We start from the raw sequence: 25,050 nt of genomic DNA on the forward strand, positions 1-25,050 counted from the left end.
CTCTACCAATTAAAAAACTTCCTAATCAACTGATTAGAGGTTTACAATGCAGTCTTTACAGTAATACCCTTTTATAATTTTAAAGCGGTACTCTCTGGTTTGCATTGGTTTTTAAATTAAGAAAAGTAACAAGCAGAACAATTTCCAGTGCAGTGTATATCATTAGGTAGGTAAGGATGGCTCAGAAGTCTATTAGAAACACCATCAACCACCTTTCCAAGAGAAAAAAACAATGTACCTTTTCCAGCTTCAAGCAATTTCTTTACAGAAAGCCTGCTCAAAGGCTCAGTCTGGAGCGATGAAACCCTTTTTGTCCTTTTGCTCACTTTGCTATGCAGTAGTGTTTGAAGTATCAGACAATCCTCTAACTGTTTCAGCAAAAGTTTCCAATATTCAGTATCAAGGGAAAGTGCTTCCCAGGATTCCGTGTCTGAACCTACAATTATTTGGGAAAACTAACAGAACATATGAACTGTTTTAGGTCTGTTCACTTAAAGTAGCACAGTTTTGTTTAAAAAAAAAGCATAGTATTAAAATTGAAAGCTATAAACCAAGAGCTACTGCATTTTAAAGAATAATTTAGTTCTAAGTATGTACATTAACTATGACGCAAAGATCGATTAATATCCCACACTGCTCACAAGATATACAGATTCTTAAATAAAAGCCTAAGGAAATAAAAGGACCTGAAAGGCCATCTTGTAGTCCCATTAAGTTCATAATTAGTTGAAAAGTGGGTTAGAAGCCCTTCAAAAAGATTTAATTTTACATTCTCTACTATATATGCATTCTGTACATATATGATGAATCCACCTACATTTCAAATTCCTACCATATTTAAAAATATGCATCATGCACCAAGAAATACTGGATCGTAACATGTCGCAGTTCTGTGCATTTTGATAATTCTCATGCTTAGCAGCAAATGCCCTGCCAGGAAGCCCAAGAATCTTTCTGGTGGGGTGCCAATCTAATTTTTAACTTTGTGCACCAAGACGGCAAACTCTAGAGTTTTCAGAAGCCTGGCCATTAACACTTCTAGGCTTTAAGCCAAAGGATAGTAGGAAAAAAAGGGGAAAAGGTAATAGCTTTATGGAAGGGAAGTCTTGAGGGAAATTAAGCTGTTGCTTTATTCTTTTAAGAGCAGAAGAGAAAAGGTGACAAACGAGAGCGTATCGGTAAAGCATAATATGTTGCAACATACCCACATTCCTATTTGGGCAACGCTGACAATTTTAATATACAGAATTGCAACAGTTAAGATGAATGTGCAAAAATACTAAAATGCTTCCCGGTAATCTAGTTATAATTTAAAAGGCAGTCTATTTACAAGACTGAACATCAGCTAAACCCCATCTAATCTTTTAAGACAAGTAGTAAAACACACATATGCCTAGTGCTATTTAGGAACGGAATAACTTTTTCCATCTTGAACCGCAATGCTGTGTGCAGTTTCACAGTTTTAATCACAACTTTGTGAAAAGATAGTTATTGCCAAGAAAACCAAACACCCATCACCTTAAGAAGGCATAGTAACATAAGTGCTAAGAAAATTCACCAGTATATTTAAAAAAAAAGTCACAACTATGTTAAAACAGGTTTACCATCCAAAGTTCAGTGGACTTCTCAAATTTATGTGGAAACACTGTAGGCTTTAAGTTTCCCAACATCATTTGCTATCAAGAGAAAAACTTACTGTACAGTTCCCATCTCATATTTAAATATGTTTAGTAAACAATTCTGATATATCATTCATTCACCTCAGCACAATATTCTTCAAGTTCAAATACAAATTTGTAGGCTTGCAGGGTGGCATGCTTGTGCTCATGTTAGAATGACAACAAATGAATGCCAAAGATGTTATTCTACTACAAAGACAGCAATTTGCATGGAACTGATACAGTAAATAAAATAGAAGGGGGAGGTGCAAGATGACTTACCTTTTTCTCTGTCACACTGTCAATTATCTGTGCAGTAACAGAATGTCCAACATGAGCAGATAACAAGGCAGCTGCATTGTTTTCAGACTGAACACAAGCTGTACGCATTTGCTGCCACCAGGGAGAAACTGACTGAGTGTCCCATGACTCATCTATAGCAACTATAGAGAAAGGGAGAGTAAGAAACTCAGCTTGGGTCATTAGGTGTTAAAACTAGTAAAGCAGCAACAAACCCTGAAAGCAGCACTTGTTAATACAGCTTATGTTAGGCGCAATTTCCAATTACTCTACAGTCTCTTTTTCTAGATATGTAGCATAAAATTGCTAGATTATAACTCAAATTCAAAATAAAGAACAGAAAGTGAATTTCTCATTCTCCAAGCTTCATTTGTAGGAAACAGGCCATAGATTTAAATCACTAGGTAGTAAAACCTGCTGAATACTTACTAGATCTAAGGAGTATTACAAAATGACACTTCAAAATGCAGACAGCTGCTTTTGTGATTTCAAGCTGCCACACATTCAACGCACTCAAAGTGGCTCTCTTCAGGCTACCTCACGGTCAGCAGAATTCATTTATTCAGACAACAGCAGCAGTAGCTTATTCATGCTTCCAGTTCAAGCTGATAATGGTGCCCTATGGTCAACTAGACATAAGGGAACCTGGCACAGACATATCCATAGCAGCTCTGTGTGAGGTAGGAGAATCAGTATTTATTCATTACACAGCTTAGCCCAACTAATGGCAAGTTGACTTTATAGACTACCTCTCAAGTTACAGAGATGTTCAGTATACAAAGGATGCTAGAATAGCAGTGTCTCTATGAGTTAAACCAACTCAAAGGACTTCTGAGAGCCAGTCAGCACAAGGGAGAGGGGCAGGACTATACACCCAAAACAGGGAGGAAGGGGAGCTGGACAGCCACCTTCTGGTGCCAAGCAGGAGTTGTGCCAACTTAGTGGAGAGTGAAACTGCGGGGCATGAAGCAGGTCTTTAATTGTGACGCTCTTCAGATTTTGATTGTATATTTAGTTAGTTCATCAACATGCAGCATTTAGCTCTGTTACATAACTTGTGACAGGGCGGTGGGGGGGTGGGGTGGGGTGGTAAAACCCTAAGTGGTAGTATAGGCTAGTCAGAGCAGCAAATTTCTAATAATAATTAATATCAGTTGTGTTTAAGTGTTCCAAATGCACATTTCACCTTTCATTTTGCTCAGAAGTGACAGCATAGTGTGAAGGCAACTGACAGAATCTGGTTTGTCTAGAATATCTTTTTCCTTGGAAAGCCATAGATTGAGAAGGAGGGACTGTAAAAAAAGCAGAGAATATGGAATTAAAGCAATAGATATGCAATATACCTAATATACCTAATATTGCAATACACCTAACACGAACACTTTCTCGAACAAATTTTGTGTCATGGAGCAGAAATCTTATATCCATGAACCCTTATTACACTCACATAGAAAGTTAAAAATATATTGCATAAGGGATCCTGTGACAGACTTTGAGATGAAACAATACAATCTGTATCTTTCATTTAGAAAAGATACCCTCTTTTGAAGGCCCAGCCAGCTAATACCAGTATGTTAGCAATCTCAACTTGGTAAATATTAGTAGTTATTAATATTACAGATGAAAATCTTAACACCAGCAAGTAACACTGAAATACTTATTTCCATCATTATGTGGTAGATGGAAGAAAAGTAGCAAAAGACTAAAATTACATTCAGATGAAAGATACAAGATGATTGTCTGAACACTACTAGCAATTCTGCAAAGTTTACTTTTCTTTTTAAACTTCCTTGCTTGCTTGCAAAAAGGAATTATAACAAATGTATCAGTTCCTGAAAATAACTACTCTCATAATTTTTGCTTCTTTGTAGAAGAAATCTTCAGCAAGATTTTGTAACACTTGTAGTCCTAAATGCATAGTCTAGACACTCCCACTAGAATACCCACATTCTCTACTAAAAGATTTTTTTCCTTTTTTTTTCTTTGACATCTCTTAAGTGGGAAATATAAATATGAGCACCTAAAGAACCAATTGAACACAGCCTGAATACAGCATTAATCCAAAGGTCAACATTCAGAATTTTTCCTTTCTATGGACTGTTCTCAAAATACTAAATCAAAGTTTTAAAGTATCCAGTAAGTATCTCACCAACAAGACTTGAGGGCTAAAACCTGCTGATTCCAATGCATGACACATTTCCTCTGTGGAACTCTCCCCACACAAACACTTCCAGAAGAAAAAGCTGCCTGAAGCAAAAATTAGTTGACATTATAAATGACATCTAAAGCCACAGCCTCTCCCCTTACACTTATGTAAAAGATCATCTATTGATCAGGTCCCACTGAGTGAAATGCAAAGGACTAAGTTACACCCAGGATACCCTGATGGTTTACCCTTAGTGGAGAAGAAGGTTCATTACAAAGGACGTAAGTGTTCCTACCCACTACAGAAGTCATATGGAAAATGGATTTATAACAAAACAAATGTTACTGTACTGCTTCAATGTGCTGGTTTCAGCCGGGATAGAGTTAATTTTCTTCTTAGGAGCTGGTACAGTGCTGTGTTTTGGATTTAGGATGAGAATTATGTTGATAACACACTGATGTTTTAGTCGTTGCTAAGCAGTGTTTAAGTCAAGAACTTTTCAGCTTCTCACACTACCCCCACCAGCGAGTAAGGCTGGGGGTGCTTAAGAAACCAGGAGGAGACACAGCTGGGACAGCTGACCCCAGTTGACCAAAGGGATATTCCATACCATATGACATCATGCTTAGTATATAAAATAGGGGGAAAGCTGGCCAGGAACTGCTGCTTGGGAGCTGGCTAGGCATCAGTCAGCAGGTGGTGAGCAATTGCATTGTGCATCACTTGTATATTCTAATTCTCTTATCATCATCATCATTATTATTATTTTCCCTTCCTTTTTTGACCTATTAAGCTGTCTTTATCTCAACCCACAAATTTTACTGTTTTTTTTTTCCCCCCGATTCTCTCCGCCATCTCACTGAGCGGGGAGTGAGCGAGTGGCTGAGTGGTGTTTAGCTACCTGCTGGGTTAAACCACGACACTGGATTACACATTTTGTTCAATTCAAAGAACCACTTGACGTGTCAGACAAGTTGACCCATGGTGTAACCCATAACTGTGTGGCAGCATGTTGTATCTTATATAGCAAACTAGAGGGACTTCAACCAATTAAAACACCCAAACAATTACATAATTCATACTTTACCAGCACTACAAAAAGTGTGAGTGTCCCTTTGAGGCAGAGGAAAATCGGAAAAACAAGATCTTCAAGAAACCATCTAAACTGCTTGGCATGACATTCATGGTTCAATTACATTTGTCTACAGCTGAACACCCTAATAAGTTACTGGTGATCCCTGTCCAAGGGCATGGGGAGAAGAGTACTTCTACCTCAGTTCTTAAAACCAAGTATAGTGTTATGGTAGAGAAAACGCAAATTTTAAGATTACTTAGAAACAGCCTTTGATCTTCATACAGATGAAAGCCAAGCTCTTCTTCCTAACTTTTCGATCCCAATCCCTCTCAAAGTCTGATGATTAAAGCCAAAAGAAACAGGAGGCTAAAGTGAACACCATACAATACCTGTGCACAGAATTCTGTGTTTGCACCTAAATTTCCCCAGAAAAGAAATCATTTGGAAAGACAGTGCCTTTGAGACAGATTTAACTCAAGCTGCTTCCACTAGTTATTTCCCAAGAGATCCTCAAGGACAGCCCAGAACAAATTTGCAAACTAAAGCAGACTACAGACAGTAACCCCACTGCATACCCTAACAAACACCCCAGCACTCTCCCCATCCATAGTATTTCAGATCAATATTGTTCAAAACCTCCTCAACTCCACAAATGAGGGGTCCTTATTCCCTCAACTAATGGTCTTGTACCACCACTGGACAGCTGCCCCATCTCTGAGGCTAAAGTCAGTTACATGAACTCTGGAAGTGCTGTGACCACAAAAGAAACAGCATAATACAGCTGTGAAGTACCTAGCTGACACTGTCCCAACTTAGTGGCGTTAATAAACATATGAACAGTGATAACATGGCTTTAGGGTAATTATATCCACAGATGTAGTTAACCTGTATTAATATCCATCTAGGTAGAAGACTTGTACTATGGCTAAAGGTAAGAGTCTGGAACTAGCACTGTCACATACTACTTCAAGATAAGCCAGCTTGTTAAGGCCCCCAAATTACAGCAAAAATATTTATACCATCTTGGATTATAATCAGTCTTTAACTAATTTGAGAAAAAGCTCAGTAGCTCTTACCTAAAGCCACATATTCTCCATCTTCCATATTTTTCACATTAATCACGTCTTTTTCATATTCCAAATATTCTAAGAACATTTTCACAGACAATACGTCATCTTTCTCATCAGCAAACTGAAGAGTAGTTTGGGTGTTTTCTCTCTTGTAGTTCTCCAGTAAAGTTTCAAGCCTATGAAAATCATCTTCTTCCAGCCGAAGCAGTTTAGCCAAGTCCTTAAAAGCAAAAGCCCAAAAAACCCCACATCACAAGCCTAATACAAACAGACGTTTTTCAAAAAAAAAAAAACCACTAAAGAGTCAGAAGAATCAAAATATTTTGTTTTGAACATTAAAAATGTCTTTAAAAAGGGCCAAAATGATTGAATAATCTCAAAATCACTTACTCATATAGCTGAAATGAAGACCTTGTCTAGCTCCATTTTTAAGGACTTCAGCATATACTTTTCCCATATTTAGATCCTGCTCATAGTATAACAATCACCCACCAAGCAAACAAGCTTATATAACACCACTCCATCTGGCTTTTGTAAATGTATAAGCAGTTTTACAAATTATATCAAAAGCAAGCCAAATTATGATACTACGCAAGCAAGTATCAGAATTTGTAATTTCTACTGGTCCCAAAACACCCCTCCAAAACTAAACAAAGTTAAGAATATGCTATTTACTTTAGATAAAGGACTGGAATCAGGAGATCCTGGTTCTATTTTCACTTCTGTCTCAACTTTATGTGACTGCTAAAGATTATTAGGTAGATGAATTACTCAGCATTTGTACGGGGGCGGGGGGTGGTGGTGTAAAAAAAGGCATTCTAAAACAATTACTTCATTAAAAGTTCCAGGCCACAAAACGGGTAACTTATTACCTACTTATTTTACCTGAGGCCTTGAAAAAACTTATTTTTATGCTTAAATCATCACTCAATTCTGTAAGACAACTGAATTTTTAATTTACTTACATTATCTGAGGGTGGAGTGTCTTTCTGTATGCTTTGGGAATTTAGTTTGCTAACTAGTTCATAAAGATGTAACAGCTTTAACTTGTTTGCGCAGAACTGCAGTAGTCCTTCGTCCACACTCTCCAGCTCTGAGGAGAAATAAAACTGCATTTGAACTTGAATATATAGCCTGGAATAGTGAAACGTGCTTTACAGCTGCATTAAACTCCCCCTTTATTAGCACTGGAGGACTTAATGTGTGTCAGTAATTTTTTGATGCACTGCTGCTTGCAATGATTATATTTAATTCACAGCAGTATAAAATGAGAATTATTTTTACGAGAAGTATTAGAGAAAGATATCAGGCTCATTTTTAAACTGAAGGAGGTTGACAACGTGGAACTGAACAAAGACAAATGTTTAAGGCTAAACCAGAGATCACCAAAAATTGAAATACACTAAGTCTCAAACATATTTTCTTTTGTCAAGAATACCAAACTAAAATCTTTTATTCATTCTGCCAATATTTTAAGCATATCCCTTGCATCAGAATAGAGCTTGATATCTACTAATATGAATTCAATTTGATCTCTGCAAGACACAGCCTTTTGTATTTCTACAATCTTAGCCTCAGAAATTTCATGTATCTATTGACAATCAAATTTCAGTAACAATTAAAGCAATTAGAATATAAGAAACTAACACCAACACAATTTAGAAAAAACTCTATTCCAACTTTTTTTTTTTTTTAAAGAAAGCATTTTAGAGAGATCCTAAAAGGACCTTTCTATACAAAAGATATCTCTGAATATATCATCTTCACCTGAAAGAGCTTCTTAACACATTTTTCTCCCTACAAATCCATAAACACTTTTGATACATTTCTATTTTTTTCACAACCACAGCATTCACAGAGCCCAGCATCTGCTTCACATTATCTTTTACCTACTAAGCACAAGTGGAAGGATATACCACTATTATTCTGAAATTAGAAGGCTGGAACATCAGCCAAGTTTGTTCTTTATTGTGACTGTGAGGAAACAATGTTATGTATGAAAATAAGAGTTAATGATGAAAAATACACAAACAAACAAACCTCAGTAAGTATACAGTTCTGTCAATCTCTCTTCAGTGTAAAAGGGCATGTTTCCATTTTTATTTGGTTTTTTTTAGGAGTTCTAATAGAAATGGATAATGCTAGTGACATAGAATGCCAGACCAAAATTAGGTAGAGAACTACACATGTGAAGCTGTCAATCTCCTCTATCTACTTCAAGAAAATAGTAAAAAAACAAAACAAAACAAAACCCCAACACTGATACAAGTGAAAGAAATATTTCCTCTCAGGCTTTGAAACTACAAAAATGTGTTGTCACATTCTCACTAAGACAGGACAAGGGACACAGCCTTTCTAATTGACAAATGGTTTATTCAGGACTTCCACACAACAGTGGTAGGGATTTCTTGATTCCTGTTGCTGAAGTCTCATCTTCTAACAAGCTGAAATGAATCCAGTGATAACAACAACAACAAAAAAAGCAGACTTCTATTGCTGAGAAGTCCCAACACATGCAAGGGAAGTGGCAGGCACATATTTCTCCAATCTATTCCTCAATACCCAGTTGGCTCTCCAAATTGGGGTCACCTCAAGTACAAAGAAGGTTCTCCCAATTTAGAAAGATTCAAGTGTATCATTTCAAAGAAAAAATCCTGCAGACTTTCAGCAGCAAGACTTTGAATAGGTAATGACATTTCCCGACATTGGCTCTGAAATCTCTAACAAAACATATGAAATAACTTTAGCAAAGTTTACCAAGAAAAGATACTAGGCACCTGGCCAGAGCTCAGATCCTCAGTGATGAGGATTTTGTGCTACCAGTACATTAAAATTCACAGATCTAAAGTACCATATCCTTACTGCCTTCCTTGGAGAGAGAGAGAACAAACTAAAACATCTACAGGCAAAAGTCTGTGAAAGCTTCCTTCTGAAGGAAGCTTTTACTGGATGCAAGTACCCAGCCCAGTTGTTGGGTTTTCTTTTTCTTTAATATAATCACAAGTTACTAGGCACAAGCATAGCAAAGCATACTTACTAGCAAGCTATTTGCAGTCTGCATTAAAAAAAAAAAAAAAAAAACGTAGAAGCAATATCCTGTGATATCTAGCAGCAAAACTAAGCAGACCAAGTCTGGTCTCCCTGTGGAACAGAATAGTTCTACAATAGCCTTACAGCACTGCAGACAAAGTGCAAATGCCTCTCCATATTTGCAAAATAAATATCCACCTACCCTGTTTTTTTAAATTATCCATTAATGTCTGAGTGATGTTTGTGAGAGATGAAAGTGGCACACGTTCACTTGTCAATATACTTTCCAGAGCCTGTTAAGCAGACGTTCAACAGAATTAAACATTTACTTAATTTTACTGTAAAAGCATATAAGGTAAGCCAACAATAGCACAACTTTGACAATGATTTTTCATCTGTATTTTGTCTTCAAATATACTTGCGGCATAATTTGATCCTAACGAAAGGTCTGCTCTCTTTTTATTATTTTGACTTTTATCATGGAAGATGCCTTGGGGAAGTCACAAGTCAAAATTAATTCCAGTCAATATGTTGTAAGAAAAAAAACCAAAACCCAAAAAAACACTCCGCTAAAACAAAATAGTTCAATTATTTGCTTTAAGTAACTCTAGGAAAAAAATAACATTTTGAAAGATTTAAAAAGATTTAGCACTCTAATCTGATAACGCAATATTTTTTTTCTAATATTAAAGTATAATGACTTCTAAATATTCACCTGTTTCTTTGTAGCAGGGTATTTGATATCAAGTATTAATTCCTTTGCCTCAGCTTCAATCAAATCTGCAAAGACAATCATGACTTCAATTAATATTTCTCAAATGCATTCTGAAAAGCAAGCCCCGACACACCACGGTTAAGATGCGCATGGGTTCATGCTATAGAGATGAAGACACTATTACAAAAGTTGCCAAAGTAAGCTTGGGGAAAAATGAAACAAAATAACAGCTCAGTAGCATCTCTTACTCCAGATTTGTTTTTTCTAAGAAATATCCTTCTTCCTGTAAGTAATACATACCCATAGTCAAATGCTGAACTCCATTACATAGCTTAATGGATTGCAAACAGATGACATTTTATGCAAGCACTCAAAGTAGAGTTTAGTTAAGATTTACATGGCAGACAAGGCTTGTACTGGATCCTTGTACAGCATAAATTCAATCTGGTAGCTTATAAAAAATACAAGCTACTTAAAAATAATAATTCATAGCACATAGAGCTATCAGAATGCACCACAATCATACCTGTGTGACATACAATCTTAAGAAACTGCACAAGAGAACCCTACCTGGATCTGAGGTTTTCGCTTTGAGTAAAGCATTCAACTTCTTCACTAGATGCATATCCTTTGCTCGCTCACTCTTTTTATCACTGAAAGGAAATAATTTTAATTATATGAGTGAAGAGAACTAAAGTGAATGATTCAGAAAAAAATGTATTTTTTTTAATTATTTATACTACTTTAAGGTAACATCACATCAATAAAAATCAATAATGCATACAAACCAACGAGGCTATTACCAGGGTACTATTCAGCTTGCGAAGGAACACCAGAATTGCCTTCTCCAAGTAAAATGTTTTCAAAAACAATAATGAAATTCATTTGGTTATACAGAGTACAGAAAGTCCTTACCTCAGTGCTAAATGGAAAGGTACATGGACAGTTTTTACACTTCCAGAGACTGGATCAACAAGGCATATCTGGTAAGTCTGGGGCTGCCATCCCTGACTGGTCACATTGTTTAGACCCATTATTTTATAACCAGGATACAACAACCTGAACAAAAAACACAGCATTCACAGCAAAGAACAAAATTAGCAACCTTCCCTTTCCACGTACTGAGTAAAAAGATGACAAAGTTTTATAAAGCTAAGGTTTAACAACTGCTAAACATGTTTATCAGGAAAGACTGTAGAGTGATGAAACATGACAAAGTCCCCTTCTATAATACAAGAACAAGCTGCATTCAGTAGAAACGCTGTAGACAACGCAAAAAGCACCTGCCAGCACTTTCCACTATTACCACTAGCATATCCACATATCACTTTGTTGCAGCAGCACAGCCAACATGCCTACCCGCTAACTGTTTCTTACCTACAATGTTTCCCCACATTGAAGGCTCCAACCCGAGGCCCTTGCTGTGTGCTCCACACTTCCAGAATGCCTCTCCGCGGAGCATAAATCACAAGGAACTGAGCTACTCTGCTCGGACACTGTGCATTTCCAAAAGGAGAAAAATCCATCTTCTCAGTTTCCCTCTCATGAAGGTCCTCTACAGTCTGTATCCAACCAACTTCTGCATCACGGTATCCTTTGTAAGAGAAGACAGAAGTACGTTAGCATACAGATATTAATACATGATTAGAACACATCACCACCCACTTAAATACTATTCCAGCAGGAAGATGTCTTAAACTGTGCAACTCTGGCCAGTAGCCAGACTCCTGTCAAGAACTGTGGTCCATGTACTCAGAGTAGGGCCCACCAGAAGACTCCTCAGAGCCAAATGCAGCCTCTTGCAAAGTTTTGCAGAGGAACAAGATCTTCTGGGAGAAGCCACAAAAAAACCAGGTCTGTAGTCTGGACATTACACCAATGAAAAAGCTTGTCAGAGAAGAAGATGTGTAGTAAGTGTCCAGACCTCTCTCATTTCAAAACAACAAAAAGATTCAATGAAGTAAATTTGCATAACCTATTAAATAGGATATGTCATATGTTTCCATTGATATGTTTTCATCATTAAAATGCAATTTTTAGTAACCCAATAAAAATACTCATCTTCTCTCTTTTTCTGGGTAACGCAAATACTTTCCCTCATAAAATCTTCCTAAACAAAAAAGGCAGAGGTGCTCTAATCACAGCACTAAACTATGTAATGGTTTAGCAAGTACAAATGAATACTCCAAACCACAAGTGAAATACTAATGTATAAAACAAGTTTATAACAAGGTATGTTATACTGAGAAGGTTGAAAAGTATTCACAACTCAATTAATGAGAAAAGGTACGAGCCAAAACATTTAATTCAGTAGACAGTTTTGCTAAAAAAAAAAAAAAGAAAAAGAAGAAGCAGCTATTTCACATCTCAACAGCCTCACTGGGGAAAGGCTGGCAAATTGTAAATATGTGTCTGACTATCAATAAAGCTTGGGATTCTAACAGTACTTCCTAGATAATATGAAGCTCTCAGTAATAAAGAAAAAAAAGTCCAAGAATATCAGAAAGCACATATTATAGATAATGAGCTTCAAAATATGAGAGGAGAATGCACAGGGGAAACATGATGACTCTAGCTATTACAATGTTGGCGTGTCGCTGAAGTAGCTACTATATTCATGACCACTAATCTTCTGAATTGGTAGTGTGGGAGAGAGAGAAGAGCTAGAGATGTTCTTAAAACTTATCTTTCATCTCATGAAAAGCCGCAAAATTTTAATTCTATAGAGAAAATAAGTGGTGTTGTAACATTAGGTATAATTACAATCTGAGAGCTTAACATCTGCGTTATTTTACAAAAAGCCCTCAGTTTAGAAGAGATTGAGCACTCCCTTCTTGTGCAATCACCATGATGAAACGGGAATCTAACAAGTTGTGTATCTTCTTACTGATTTTTCAAATTTCTGTTTATTTTCTCAGCAGAATTAAAGAAGGTACTAGAACTTATCAAGAGAAAGCATCTTGGAGAATAGAGCTAAAGCTCTTCCAAAAAAGTTATTAGGTCAAAAGCTTTCTGTTGGGATACGGTCTGTGAAAGTGGAAAAAAAAAAAAAAAATCTATAAAATACAAATCAAAGAGACCAAATTTTTACTATAGGCCATATCAGTATTTCAGCAATCGGTACAACAATGCCCTTATGGACTTTATATTGCATCTGACCTTCGTTTGTAATAACATAATGTACTAAAGTCTTTCTTAATAATGGAAAAACACTTGGAATTCTAAGTCTGAACATAAGAAGCCACGGTGTTTTGAAGAATATTATTTGCTATACTAATATACACTACCATACCTTTCCACATGCGAACTGCAAGTCCTCTTGTAACATCCAGTAAAATAACCCTTCCAAATTCATCTGTTACGGCTGCCAAAGTGTTACATGGAGAAAGACATATTCTTTCACCATGGCGACGGGAATCTGGAATTCCAAACCTAAAAAAAAAAAACAAAAAAAAAACCAAAAAAACCCCACCACAAACCAAGCAAAACCACTAGATTACTATTTCTGAAGAAAAACAGGTAACAAGAACATCTTATAAGGACTAAGATTTCTTTTTTTTAAGGCAACATGAAGGTATGGGTAAAATTAAGAGCAAATTATGAAAAAAGTTCTTGTGCTGTCTACTGGGAGACCTCATAGATCTATTAAAGTCCTACTGAAACCCAAAGTTCAGAAACTAGGATAAAAGATTGTGTTGTCATGCACTGGGAGGCAAGGATCTCAGAGCAGTGGGTTACTTTATAAGCCCTCTCTTATTGCCGAATAGTGTTGAGAATACTTTAAAAAAGAAAAAAAGCAGGAAAAACAATCAGGAGTTAATTTAGTCTTTTATCAGCTTTCTTGATAACATTAGGCTACAACCTGTTGTTCCTGTTCTCCTCTCTCCACAATCAACAGGGAAACAGGGCACCTCCTAATTTTTTGAGGGGCTTTAAACTATCATAAGCAGCAAGCACCTCACATGGCTTCTTTGAGGCACTTTAGTGATAAACTTCAGGACTGATATTTGTGTACTTATACTGCCATTAAACTGTGCACACTGTTCTTCTACAGTAACGATGAACCCCCACACACAAAGTGAGAGAGATGAGTAATTATTTGTCCAGAATGATAAACTGAAATGAAACAAAGCTTAAAACAAATGACCTGCAAACTACCGTCGCTGCTTAAAAGTCAAGAAAAATAAACATGTTCATCAATTATGCACCTTTCAAAATAATTCAAATAATTGAAACCACAAGATATCTAAAGCAATTGAGACAGTATGTAAAACTTACCTCACTGCCAATGGGGTTGCAGGTTCAACTTTTGGTTTCTGTTTTTGGGCAGGTTCTTCTTCATGTTTACTCTTCCAACCAAGCCAGCCACTTGCAATAGAAAAACACATTAGAAGAATCATACTAATGGTCCTAAAAATCAAACTATTATGTAGCTACTACAACAAAAATGATTTCATGTCATTTTTTAGTTTATTACCTGGCAGCATTAAATAACGCTGAAGTCAGTTTACTTGCAACTGCTAAGGCAACATGAGACAACAGTGGCTGTGAGCTACCCTGAAAGAAAGGAATAAAGTGTTTAGGAAGTCAAGAAATAGTCAGCTGTGAGCCACCCTGAAATGAAGGAACAAAGTGTTTAGAAAGCCAAGAAATAGTTCTTACACTGAACTCAACTGCAGAATAGTTTTTCAGGCCTCCTATGGACTTTCAGCTCAGAAAGCATAGCTTTAAGACTCTGCAAAATTTTAATTCATTGCCCCCAGAAAAGCCATTCTGACATCTCTTTACCATTTGAAAATCCTCCTGCAAGTCACTGGTATGTTTGTCTGCAACAGAAGTTAAAAAAACCCTGTGTATGATTTATCATGGAGAGTTAGCTGGTGTATGGCTTTGGCATCCTTGCAAATATCAATGTAAGCAGTTTTTTCATAAATATATTGGAAAAGCAAGTACAAAATAAAAAATCCAATTCTAGCATTTTCAATCAACTTTCAATTCTGATAAAGGACAGCACACAAGTAGGGTCTGAATGTACAAGACACACAGATACATTGCCATCCTTCTCCTCCAATACAACAGAAGATGACATAAGTGTGCTACAGGTATCGTTAAGCATAAGCTGCAGTTTTCTTCTACAAGCAGTAGTTCCACTACATGAAATCACCACAGTATACTCAGGCCATGTGTGTACGTGATCAAAGGCCTCCAAAAATCCGTAAGATGCACGTTTACAAAATCTCAACATAATTTTTCAAAAAACCTTAGGTTACTTAGTTGGCAATAAATTAACAAATGAAAAAAATAAAAACGATTACTTGACTATCACATGCATTTTAAGATGGAAAGTAAAATTTCTTATTAGCAGGAACCTGTGGTAGACATGACTATCACATCCACTCCAAATCATTCCAGTTTCAGAAGATCAAGAAGCAGGGGAAATGTCAGCATAAAATGGACATAAGAATACTTCAGAAATACCCATACAGAAAAGAGAAGGATTAATCATTCAGTTTCAGCAAGTCAGCTTTGTAGTACATACCTCCAGGGCAAAAAAGAAACCAGTGAAAGGATTGGATCCAACAGTAACATACTGAGACATAGCAGGTGGGCTGTTTTTTATAGCTGCATTATATCCACCTATATTGGAGGCAGTCTTCATTTGATCAAAAGGAGACAGTGTCATGATGCCTAACAAAAATATCAAAATGAATGTCTTATACTTTCAGAACAAAGGCATGAAATTGCTCTCGAAGCCTAAATACATTCCTGCCTTCTTGACTGACCAGCCAACATTCAAGGGGAAGGGAGGAGGAGCAGCTTCAACCACAGAAATTCCAAAGAACACAGCAGAAATAACCTAATGTACTTTAATTATAAAGCATAGTTGGTTTGTTTAGAAGAAAAAAAAAAAAAAAAAACAGCAGAATTCAGCAGCAAAAACACATTTACCAAATCCACTTCACCTGCCTCATTAGCCCCTTTCTGACCTCTTACCTGCTTTTGTGAAAAGGGTAGAAGCTTACTGTCCCTCAGATCTGCCTGTCTGACAAGAACCTAAGCTTCCACAAATTCCTAAGGAGTAAAAGTCTTTGAGAATCTAGAAGTCAGTTTGTCTTTTTTGGAAAGGAGCAATCTCAAATTTTAGTTTCTTTATGTGCTAAACTCAGGAAAGACCCATACCAGTCTTAACCTGCCTGCCAGACAGTTCTTTAACCTGACAGAAATAGGAATAACTGCACCTGACCTAGTCTCTCTCAGCTGTTTCTTACCAAACAAGAGAGGACAAGGCAGCTCCAGCTGTAACATCCTTTCTCCCCTCAAGTGGAGAGGGGAGGCTCAGTCAGACTAGAAGTAAAATATATTTTTGATGATGGTTAATGAGATCAATCACTACAACAGTCTTCTCCCACTATTTATTTCTAGCCAACCATTACCACTATGTGCTCCCACCCCAAATTTAACAGCACAAAAACATTCACTTTCATTTAAGCCAAATATTTGAAATTAAACAGAAATGCTTACCAATACTAGCATGGTCAACTATTGTATCCACATCTTGCAAACCCCATTTCTTATAAGCTAATGGTGGAGGCTGAACATTCTCATTGCCAGATGCTGCAGCTGACAAAAGTTGATAAAACACAAAAAAATTTCTACTGAGTCATAGACAGAGGAATAGCATAACCGAGGGAAAAAAAAACTGATGCAATCTGAAGCCACAAAATAACTTAGTTTTAAATTAACATATATTTAAACACTTGCTGAGCTAAAATGGCCTTCTGAAATACTTACCTTAATGAAACTAAAACATTTTTAAAAATTAACTGAATAAAATTGTACATGATATTCCATCACAACTGTACCTGCACAACCATACGTGCAGAGCGCTTTGTTTTACTAGTCATTTATGGTTTAATATTCTGTACAATTTTAAAATGCTATTGCAATTTATTTCTGTGGTCTGGGCATGTTAAAGTGGAAACTCCCCTGCCAAAGTATCTAGTGAATGTGTTGACTTTGCAACAGTGTGAGGTAAGAACAGTGGTAAAATTAAAGCAATGATTGAAACTCTTCAAAATATCCATTATGACAAACATAAATGATCAAGAATGAAAGAAGATATAGCACTGGCTACAGATATTACAACTCACTGTAGATGCTTCCCTGCAAATGGTGATCTCTCATTGAAAGAGTAGAGCGTGTTCTGGTTGTGAAAGCAGATGGATATTTCTCATTATAGTGTCTGTTTCCTTTCGTATTTGCTGTGCGATTAACAGAATATCAGTTTTTAAAGTTCTGATTTACAGAAGTTTTGCTTTCTCTTATATTCCATGGAAATGCTACTTTTTCATTAAGAGGATAAGAATAGACATTATTAGATAGACCCAGGGAACCACTTAGTATGGCAGATTATGATCTGAGCAGAGCTAAAACCAGATGTCTAGGGAAGAAAATTAGAACAAGGACACATATCTGATGCTTCCTCTAAAGCAGCTTCTGAAGAGACCTTCTCACCCAGAGGTAAGCTCTAAGCACTCAGTAATCATCCATAGCTTGCTTCTCCACTAATTTGTCAGTTTCCCTCTGAGCCCAAGCAAGCCTTTAGCATCCACACCAACCTCAACAAAGAATCCCAGAATTTAACCTCACACTACAGAAACACGTCTACTTTTTATTTTAACTTTACTATCACCTAGCTTCATTTCATGCTGCTTCATCCTCAACTGGAAGAAAGAGTGAGCAATCCATTCCTATTGGCCATCCCCATATGATTCAGAGAAGAGCTGTCTCACCACAATAGCATTTTTCAGTTCTTTACCACTCATCCCTTCTACGTAAGATTCAAGTCTTAGTTTAAGGGTACTGCTGTCCCAACAGTTCCTAATGCTGTCATGCTGGCAGATCCATTGTGCTTCCCACCCACACTCAGCCTCATGATTGTCTGCTGATGTGGCTTGCTGTAGAGGAAACAAGACTCTGACAAATCTGAAGTTCAATGAGAACAACCATCAGGAAATTTGGGAGAACAATTCAGCAACAGCACCTGTTTAACATTTTATCTTGCAGAACTGTAACAGTGCCATACTTGTGCAATCTACCACACAGTACTGCTACGTGGTTCTCCTCTCACCCCAGGAAACTGACCCTGTTTCCAAATTAGAGTATAAACAGGCACTATACTAAAGGAATAGAATCAAAGGCTGCACAATCAAACCAGGTATCAAAAGCTCTTAGACATTAACACAAAGAGCAGTGACCATTACCGACATCATCATCACAGCATTATCATTTCCCAGAAAGTCCTTACTGGGAAGAAAAGCATTTCACTGACAGTGAAGTCAGCACCCTGACATGCTAAGAAGCACCTTAGCAGTATGCTGTGGGTTAACCCCAGTGGGCAGCTAAGCACCAATACAGCTGCTTGCTCACTTCTTCCTAGTGAGATGGGGAAGAGAATTGGAAGAGCAAAGTGAGAAAACTCATGGGTTGAGATAACGACAGTTTAACAGTTAAAGCAAAAGCCCTGCAGGCAAGCAAAGCAAAATAATGGATTCATTCACTACTTCCCATCAGCAGGCAGGTGTTTAGCTGTTTCCAGGAAAGCCTGGCTTCAAACTCTGAATGTTTCCCCCTTCCTCCTTCTCTCCTCCCGGCTTTTATCACCAGGCACAACATCATATGGTATGGGATAACCCTTTGATCAGTTGGGGTCAGCTGTCCCAGCCATGACCCCTCCCAATTTCTAGTGAACCTCCAGCCTCCTCACTGCCAGGGCAGCGTGAGAAACAGAAAAAGCCTTGACACTGCGTAAGCACTCTTCAGCAATAGCTAAAACATCAGTGTGTTATCAATGCTGTTTTCATCACAAATCCAAAACATAGCACCATACCAGCTACTATGAAGAAAATTAACTCTATCCCAGCCAAAACCAGCATACAGTATTATGGTGAGAATGTACAAGACAGTTAGTGCTACTCAGACAACTTGTGCTCCGATAACATTTTCTTGTAGAGGAAGAAATTTCATTATATGCAGTAGATGCCTATATATTGATGGACAAGCAAGGGAGATCCAAATTCCACCTTGATTTGATATTTAACATACATAGGTAAGTTTCATGTAATGTAATGTAAAGTAGTATAAACAGCATCAGAAATAAACATTTCCTCTTAAACATACCTCTTGCTACCTGATTGCGACATGCTCGAAGGGACTGAAAGAGGCTGAAACCATCAATTGTCACAATTGCTGCTGGGTACAAGATACTTAGCTCTTCATTCTGTGGAAGAAAATGAGAGAAGGGAGACAAAAAAAAAAAAAAAAAAAAATCACAGTTACCATTGTAACAGCTTCTTTGCTGGCTTTTTATATTATTAACTACACAAAAATGAGGATTACATCCAGAGCGTTAATATCTAACAAGCCACAGACAAAAGACTAACGCAAAACTCAGTAAGGCAAAATTCAGTATAAACTTTCCAATATATGAATAAGTTATTTAGACATGTAATTTTATATTTTTATCTTATTTCAATGACTTTTCTGTTTGCTTAATATATTTTATGGCTTAGGGTGAAAACACAAAAGTTACAGCAGCTTGTGAAGGCCGCAGAAAAACAGGTTTATCTGGAATGCAAGTATCAAGGTTTTATGAGCCAAATTCTGAAACTGGATTAGCACCTGAATTACCATTTGGGCACATAAATGCTAATTTGGTGACTTAAATTCAAGACTCAAATTCCTTAATGCTTCTGTATTTCAAAACTGATCTCAAAATGTCATGCTAAATCACATGAGCATTTCTATAAAGTGAACTTGGAAATTTCTGTAACTTCATTAGTTTTCTGTATAAAGCATGCCAACTCAGCCAAGAGCAAAGGAAGTTGGCTTTTCTACTAAATAGCTTGAGTTCTGCAAGAGCCTTCTCTGCGGGAAACACTCATAATGACATGCAGGTTCCTAGCACTATCTCCTACAAAGATTGTTTTCATTTTCAGCTATCTTCTCTGTGAAATAATTAAGATAAGTTCTTATGAATGAGTACATATAGCCCTTGGCACCTGTCAAGCTGCATTTTCTCCTTTCATCAATACATTATCATATTTTGTGCACATAAATGAATAAACAGGAAATTAATGAAGCCTTCCTTTGCAAGGTTATCACAGAGAAAAATAGAACAAACATATAGAGCTAACTAAATACTCCAAAAAAAAAAAAAAAAAAAATTCTGAATCCTCAAACTATACAAGCATGATTACTTCTAGAACAAGAAATCCAGTCTCTTGTTCTAAGGAATTGTCCATCCCATCAAAAACTGGTAAAGGACATAGAGGATTCACAGCAAGGACTCCCTTCCATACCCCATAACACTGCCACTTCACTTTTGAAATAATCTGACAAAACCTGTTCTGTGACACCAGGATGCCTGGGAATTTCATAGGTTCTGCACTTAAGCTGTAGGACTGGATCTTCATTTAAAAGCTGTGCAAGAAGCAGTACTCCACTCTAGAAGAGAAAGAATAGTAGAGCGTGAACATTTCTGTCCCTCTTCTTAGGGAAGGCAAAAAGCACTACCTGCAGAAACCGAAGTTTTATAGAAATAGATGTTTATTACAATAGCTTGCTTGTGGCCCTGCCATGCTGAGAAACATACCTCGGTGTAAAAACGAACATAGCCAGAGGTGAAGCCAACCACAATGCAGGTCCAGTCAGGACGGCCTGTGGAACTCCTGTTTCACAAAGATATACTAGAAGTTAAAAACAATCCAGCTCTAAGCTGCAGACATATAACAGTGTAATGTAAGATGACTGACGATACATATACATAAGAATATCAAACCTTACCTCTTCTGACTTGCCAATGGAATACACAATACACTACTCACACATTCACTAGAAACAAAAAGATAAAAATAGTAAGTATATTTTTCTCCAGTTGTGAAATTTTGCTCTACACAAGAGATCTTGCCACATCAGCATTTTTATATTTAAGAATATATTAACGTAGCACACAATATATCAAATTCATACTAAAAAAGGGGAAAAAAAACCTTTTCATTTTAAAGACATGTTCACTTACAAGTTCCCCACTGCCCAAATAGATTGCATGAGTGCTTATTACACGTTGTTAATATTGTATTTCATCATTCACAGACTGATTACTGTGCCAGTACTCTTCAGTAAAGGTTCAAGTTAAAACTCCTGTACCTAAAGGTAAATAATTTTTTTCTGATCTATAATGATATACTAAGAACAACCACTTTTTTAAAAAAACAGTTGAACCATACTTAAAATAAATTTTTGAAATACATTACACTATTAGGTAGATTTTATATCCATTGCATTTCACAGTTTTATAATCTGACAGCATTTGAAGGACTAACATGGTCTTCCCAGTTAACGCAATAACTGAGCATGCCCAATGCATGGCAGGCAAAGCACGCAGAAGGCAAGCAGATGAGCAGGCCTCAATATCTCAAATCAAAAGTTATTTAACTGTTACCATGACAAAAGTTTTACAATGTCTGGGGAAACAGAAGCAGTACAAAGGTTTTATGAAAGAGCACATAAATTCAAGATGACATCCCAAACAGCACTTAAAGCATAAATGCCCACAGTACTGTTGGTTATTTGCATTTCAGGTCACTTCCATTCCCCAGTTACAGAAAAAAAGCTTTCTAAATGCAAGTTTGACATCAGTTGCAATTCAGTTCCAACTTCAAAGCAATGTTAAATATCTCAGTGTAATCTCATCTTCCAATAGCAAAGCTTAGCCACAGAACGTTATCAGTTGAAGGCAACTTGGGGGAGGGGGGGGACACACGACACGGACAGGGCACAGAGAAGTCAAGTCCTTTGGCAATCGGACAGTAATTGCCATATTTACATTTTCACAGAAACAGAAACCTCACCTACAGGAAACACTCAAAAACCTTAAATCAAGATGTAGCAAATATAACCATGTTTACCTAAAAAAATCTACCTGTTCCATATGATAGTGTCTGTTGGGGCTGTAAGAGTAGTAAGAAACAAACCCCCAAACAGAATTTCTTTTCCTTTTTTCAATAAAAGATAGGGTAATTTCAGTGGTAGTATGGGGGAAAAAAAACTTAAAAAGAGAGGCACATAAAACAGGTCAAATGGGTGGCAGCAGCAATTTTATAGAAAAGGATTATGATTTTTAGATTGGAGAGAAGCTGATTAAGTCAGCACCTCCTGCAGCATAACAGAAGGTTGAAGCCAATAGGGAGCATGTTCAAAGGCAGACAGCAACTCAAGGCTGCAAACTTAATAACAAAATGCAAAATCTTCTTCCACATGGGTGATTCGAGAAAGCATCTGTCTGGTTATTTGAAGACAGATCGAGCAGAAATACTGTACAAATACCAAATGTATGACCAAAGCAAATTTTCCAAGTCCCTAAATGACTTAAAGCCCCAAACCATTTCTTGATCAGAGAGATTACTTTATATTTCCTTGAGGTTTTGAAAATGAAAAAAAGGACTTCTAAAACAACTTCATACATTTCCAGTTGCAATATCCCCTAACAAATTTTCATTTCTACTATAGAAGTACCTTCTTCAAAAAGGGTACTTATTTTTTTCCCTTCTAGATGAGGAACTTATAAAAAGCATGATAACCCAGATCTCTTAAAACATCTAAATTACATGTAAATACACTGATTTGCACAGAGAGTACCTCTGTTAATTTGTATGAACTTGTCCTGAGACATCACACCACGCATGAAGAGTGACCTTTGCAGACAATGTTTATGATCACCCAGGTTTACACCATTTCTGTTTTCAACACCAAAATGCATAAGACCATGAATGCACTCGGATGAAAGCAAAAAAAAAAGTACAAGTAACAAGCATATGCTACTAATTATTAAACATGAAAATGACACTTTAATCACAGCTACATTTCAACACCTACCCTTCTTCAACATTCAGAGAGCCACTCCAGCCAACAGCATATTGCATTTCCTCTTTTCCCTTGTCACTGTGCTTCCATTTAGCTGCCATTAAGAATAGACACCATCTATAAAACTGTAATGTTTCGCATCTCACAAATGTAGTTCTATTCCTAATCCTTCTATTCTGTACAATCCATCCTACCACATTTAGATTAAGTACCAACTGCAAACCTTGAAGATCGTAAAAATAACAAGACATTTTTAGTGACTTTTCTAAAGAACTCTCATGTTTTCTTAGCAATTTAAATGGAACAACACACTACTAAAATTCTGAAATGCCTGGTTTTGTTTAAAAAGATTTATACAGTAATATCTACTTCATCAAAATTCAACTAATGAAACAGGGATCCTTGGGAGAAAAGTACTAAGCAAGGGCAAACTTATTCTGGGAAGATTACTGAAGATGAGCTTAAACAAATAGAAAATTTTAATTTTAACCGCCAAGAAGGACACGGGAATCCTACATTAAATCTGACAATTTTTAATCATCACATCATAATCAAGGTTAGAAAACACTATACTTTGTTATTCACAGGATGCTATTACAGCTGAAATTTGATTGTTGAATCATCTCCCAGGTGCCAATGGACAACTAAAAAAAAAGTTAGTGTTGTGTGCCATTTGTCTGACAACCTGCAACAAAGAGACACTTCTGCCACTGTGTGGTACATTTGCCACTGCACAGTTCTCCAGCAAGTCAGCTAAATCACCTCCTTAATCTTGATCCAATAAGAGTTTTCTGAGGAGTGCTGCTATCCTTTAATTTTTGGTGAAAAATTAGTAACTGATCTACATTTGTTTTGGAACACACAACTTTGCAGGGAATGACAAATGCAGCATGAGAACTCAATGCAATCTACTTAATTATGCAAGTCTGAGCTTCGACACCCTGGTTTTGTTTTAAAATGGTGTAATATTCCCCACAGCAAGAGGTTTCGCTTCATCATGCTCACCTATCACCAACTGCAGCTGTTAACAGCACCAGCATCCCAGGCAACAGCACATATGTAAACAGCAGCTGGCTGATCAGCGTTCATATATTACTAAGGGTCCTTTAAAAGTTCTGAGAGCCCTACTGTAGAGTAAAATATAAAGCCACCCACTCTTCAAGATGGAGAGGAATTTTCTATCGAAGGTGGAAATCTCAAAAACAAACCACCTCAATACTCCCTCCTCCAAGTGACAGTGGCTCAGTTAGCTCATTTTTTCCATGGGAAAAGAAAAATGAGGTCAAGTATTTCTTAATGGCTGAAATTAACACAAAAGATTTGGTTTTCTTATTGAGCACAATTAATGTCAATATCTCTGAGCATCTCAAACAACTGGGTAGTTATAGTATATATTAATTATATGTTAAAATAGTTTTATCAGATAAAAGATAGCTGAGAAGTAAAGACAAAACAACTTACTTGCCAAGCAGTACGTAGAAAATTCATTATGTGTATGATAAAACACTTCAAAATTCTTGAAGGTATGACTTGGGGGGTAAGCAGATGGGGGTGGGGGGAAGCAAGTCTTGTCCTGATTACTATTAAGTGTACTAGCATATATATTTAGTAGAATGTATACTTACGCACTAAAAAGACTGCTTTCTGTTCATTAGCTATTACCATCAAGTCATTTGTTGGTGACAAGGACAACACACAGTCCTGAAGCCAGTGATTTCTCCGGTTCTTGGAATTAGATTCCTCTTCCTCCTACAGGTAAAACTTTAGTCAATGTATGCAACAATTTTTAAATATAGCAGAACTTGCAAGATTCATGACAACAATTTGGCTTGCCCTCAATACCAGCACTGAATGGACTATTACCTAGCACGTCACTACAGCTCCAACTTGCATGAAAAGCCATGAGAAATGCATCAACCTTGCACTAATTTTGTGTGTTTACAAACAGAAAACAAAGTAGTACTTATCACTCTACTCCTCAAAATCTTCTCCTTTCACCAAAGAGAAACTAGAAGAATGAGATTTAAAGTTTTATTATTATTGATTAGAGACTGGATTCTCTCTAGTTACTCTTATAATCCATACTCAAAATGAACAATTTATCCAAGCTGATGCATTAAGTAAATATATGC

General features: G+C 36.8%; 1 protein-coding gene across 2 annotated transcripts in view; it reads right to left on the minus strand.

The window, feature by feature from the left end:
- RAB3GAP2 (RAB3 GTPase activating protein subunit 2 (non-catalytic)) overlaps positions 1–25,050 on the minus strand; it is a 48,980-nt gene that overhangs the window by 10,960 nt on the left and 12,970 nt on the right. For both annotated transcript variants that reach the window (XM_010562149.1, XM_010562148.1), the window contains exons 3-24: positions 24,544–24,667; positions 22,931–23,012; positions 20,840–20,887; positions 20,649–20,724; positions 20,399–20,500; positions 19,175–19,274; positions 16,517–16,615; positions 15,534–15,682; positions 14,472–14,551; positions 14,273–14,362; positions 13,287–13,426; positions 11,372–11,588; positions 10,910–11,053; positions 10,565–10,647; positions 9,995–10,059; positions 9,482–9,572; positions 7,215–7,342; positions 6,256–6,469; positions 4,108–4,205; positions 3,145–3,250; positions 1,941–2,101; positions 239–455 (exon numbers count right to left, since the gene is read on the minus strand). In XM_010562149.1, the coding sequence (XP_010560451.1) occupies positions 239–455; positions 1,941–2,101; positions 3,145–3,250; positions 4,108–4,205; positions 6,256–6,469; positions 7,215–7,342; positions 9,482–9,572; positions 9,995–10,059; positions 10,565–10,647; positions 10,910–11,053; positions 11,372–11,588; positions 13,287–13,426; positions 14,273–14,362; positions 14,472–14,551; positions 15,534–15,682; positions 16,517–16,615; positions 19,175–19,274; positions 20,399–20,500; positions 20,649–20,724; positions 20,840–20,887; positions 22,931–23,012; positions 24,544–24,667 (2,614 nt within the window). The remainder of the gene's footprint in view (positions 1–238; positions 456–1,940; positions 2,102–3,144; positions 3,251–4,107; positions 4,206–6,255; positions 6,470–7,214; positions 7,343–9,481; positions 9,573–9,994; positions 10,060–10,564; positions 10,648–10,909; positions 11,054–11,371; positions 11,589–13,286; positions 13,427–14,272; positions 14,363–14,471; positions 14,552–15,533; positions 15,683–16,516; positions 16,616–19,174; positions 19,275–20,398; positions 20,501–20,648; positions 20,725–20,839; positions 20,888–22,930; positions 23,013–24,543; positions 24,668–25,050) is intronic.

The sequence above is a fragment of the Haliaeetus leucocephalus genome, unplaced genomic scaffold, assembly GCF_000737465.1.
Source record: "Haliaeetus leucocephalus isolate CR32 unplaced genomic scaffold, Haliaeetus_leucocephalus-4.0 Scaffold156, whole genome shotgun sequence".
Classification (NCBI taxonomy): domain Eukaryota; kingdom Metazoa; phylum Chordata; class Aves; order Accipitriformes; family Accipitridae; genus Haliaeetus; species Haliaeetus leucocephalus.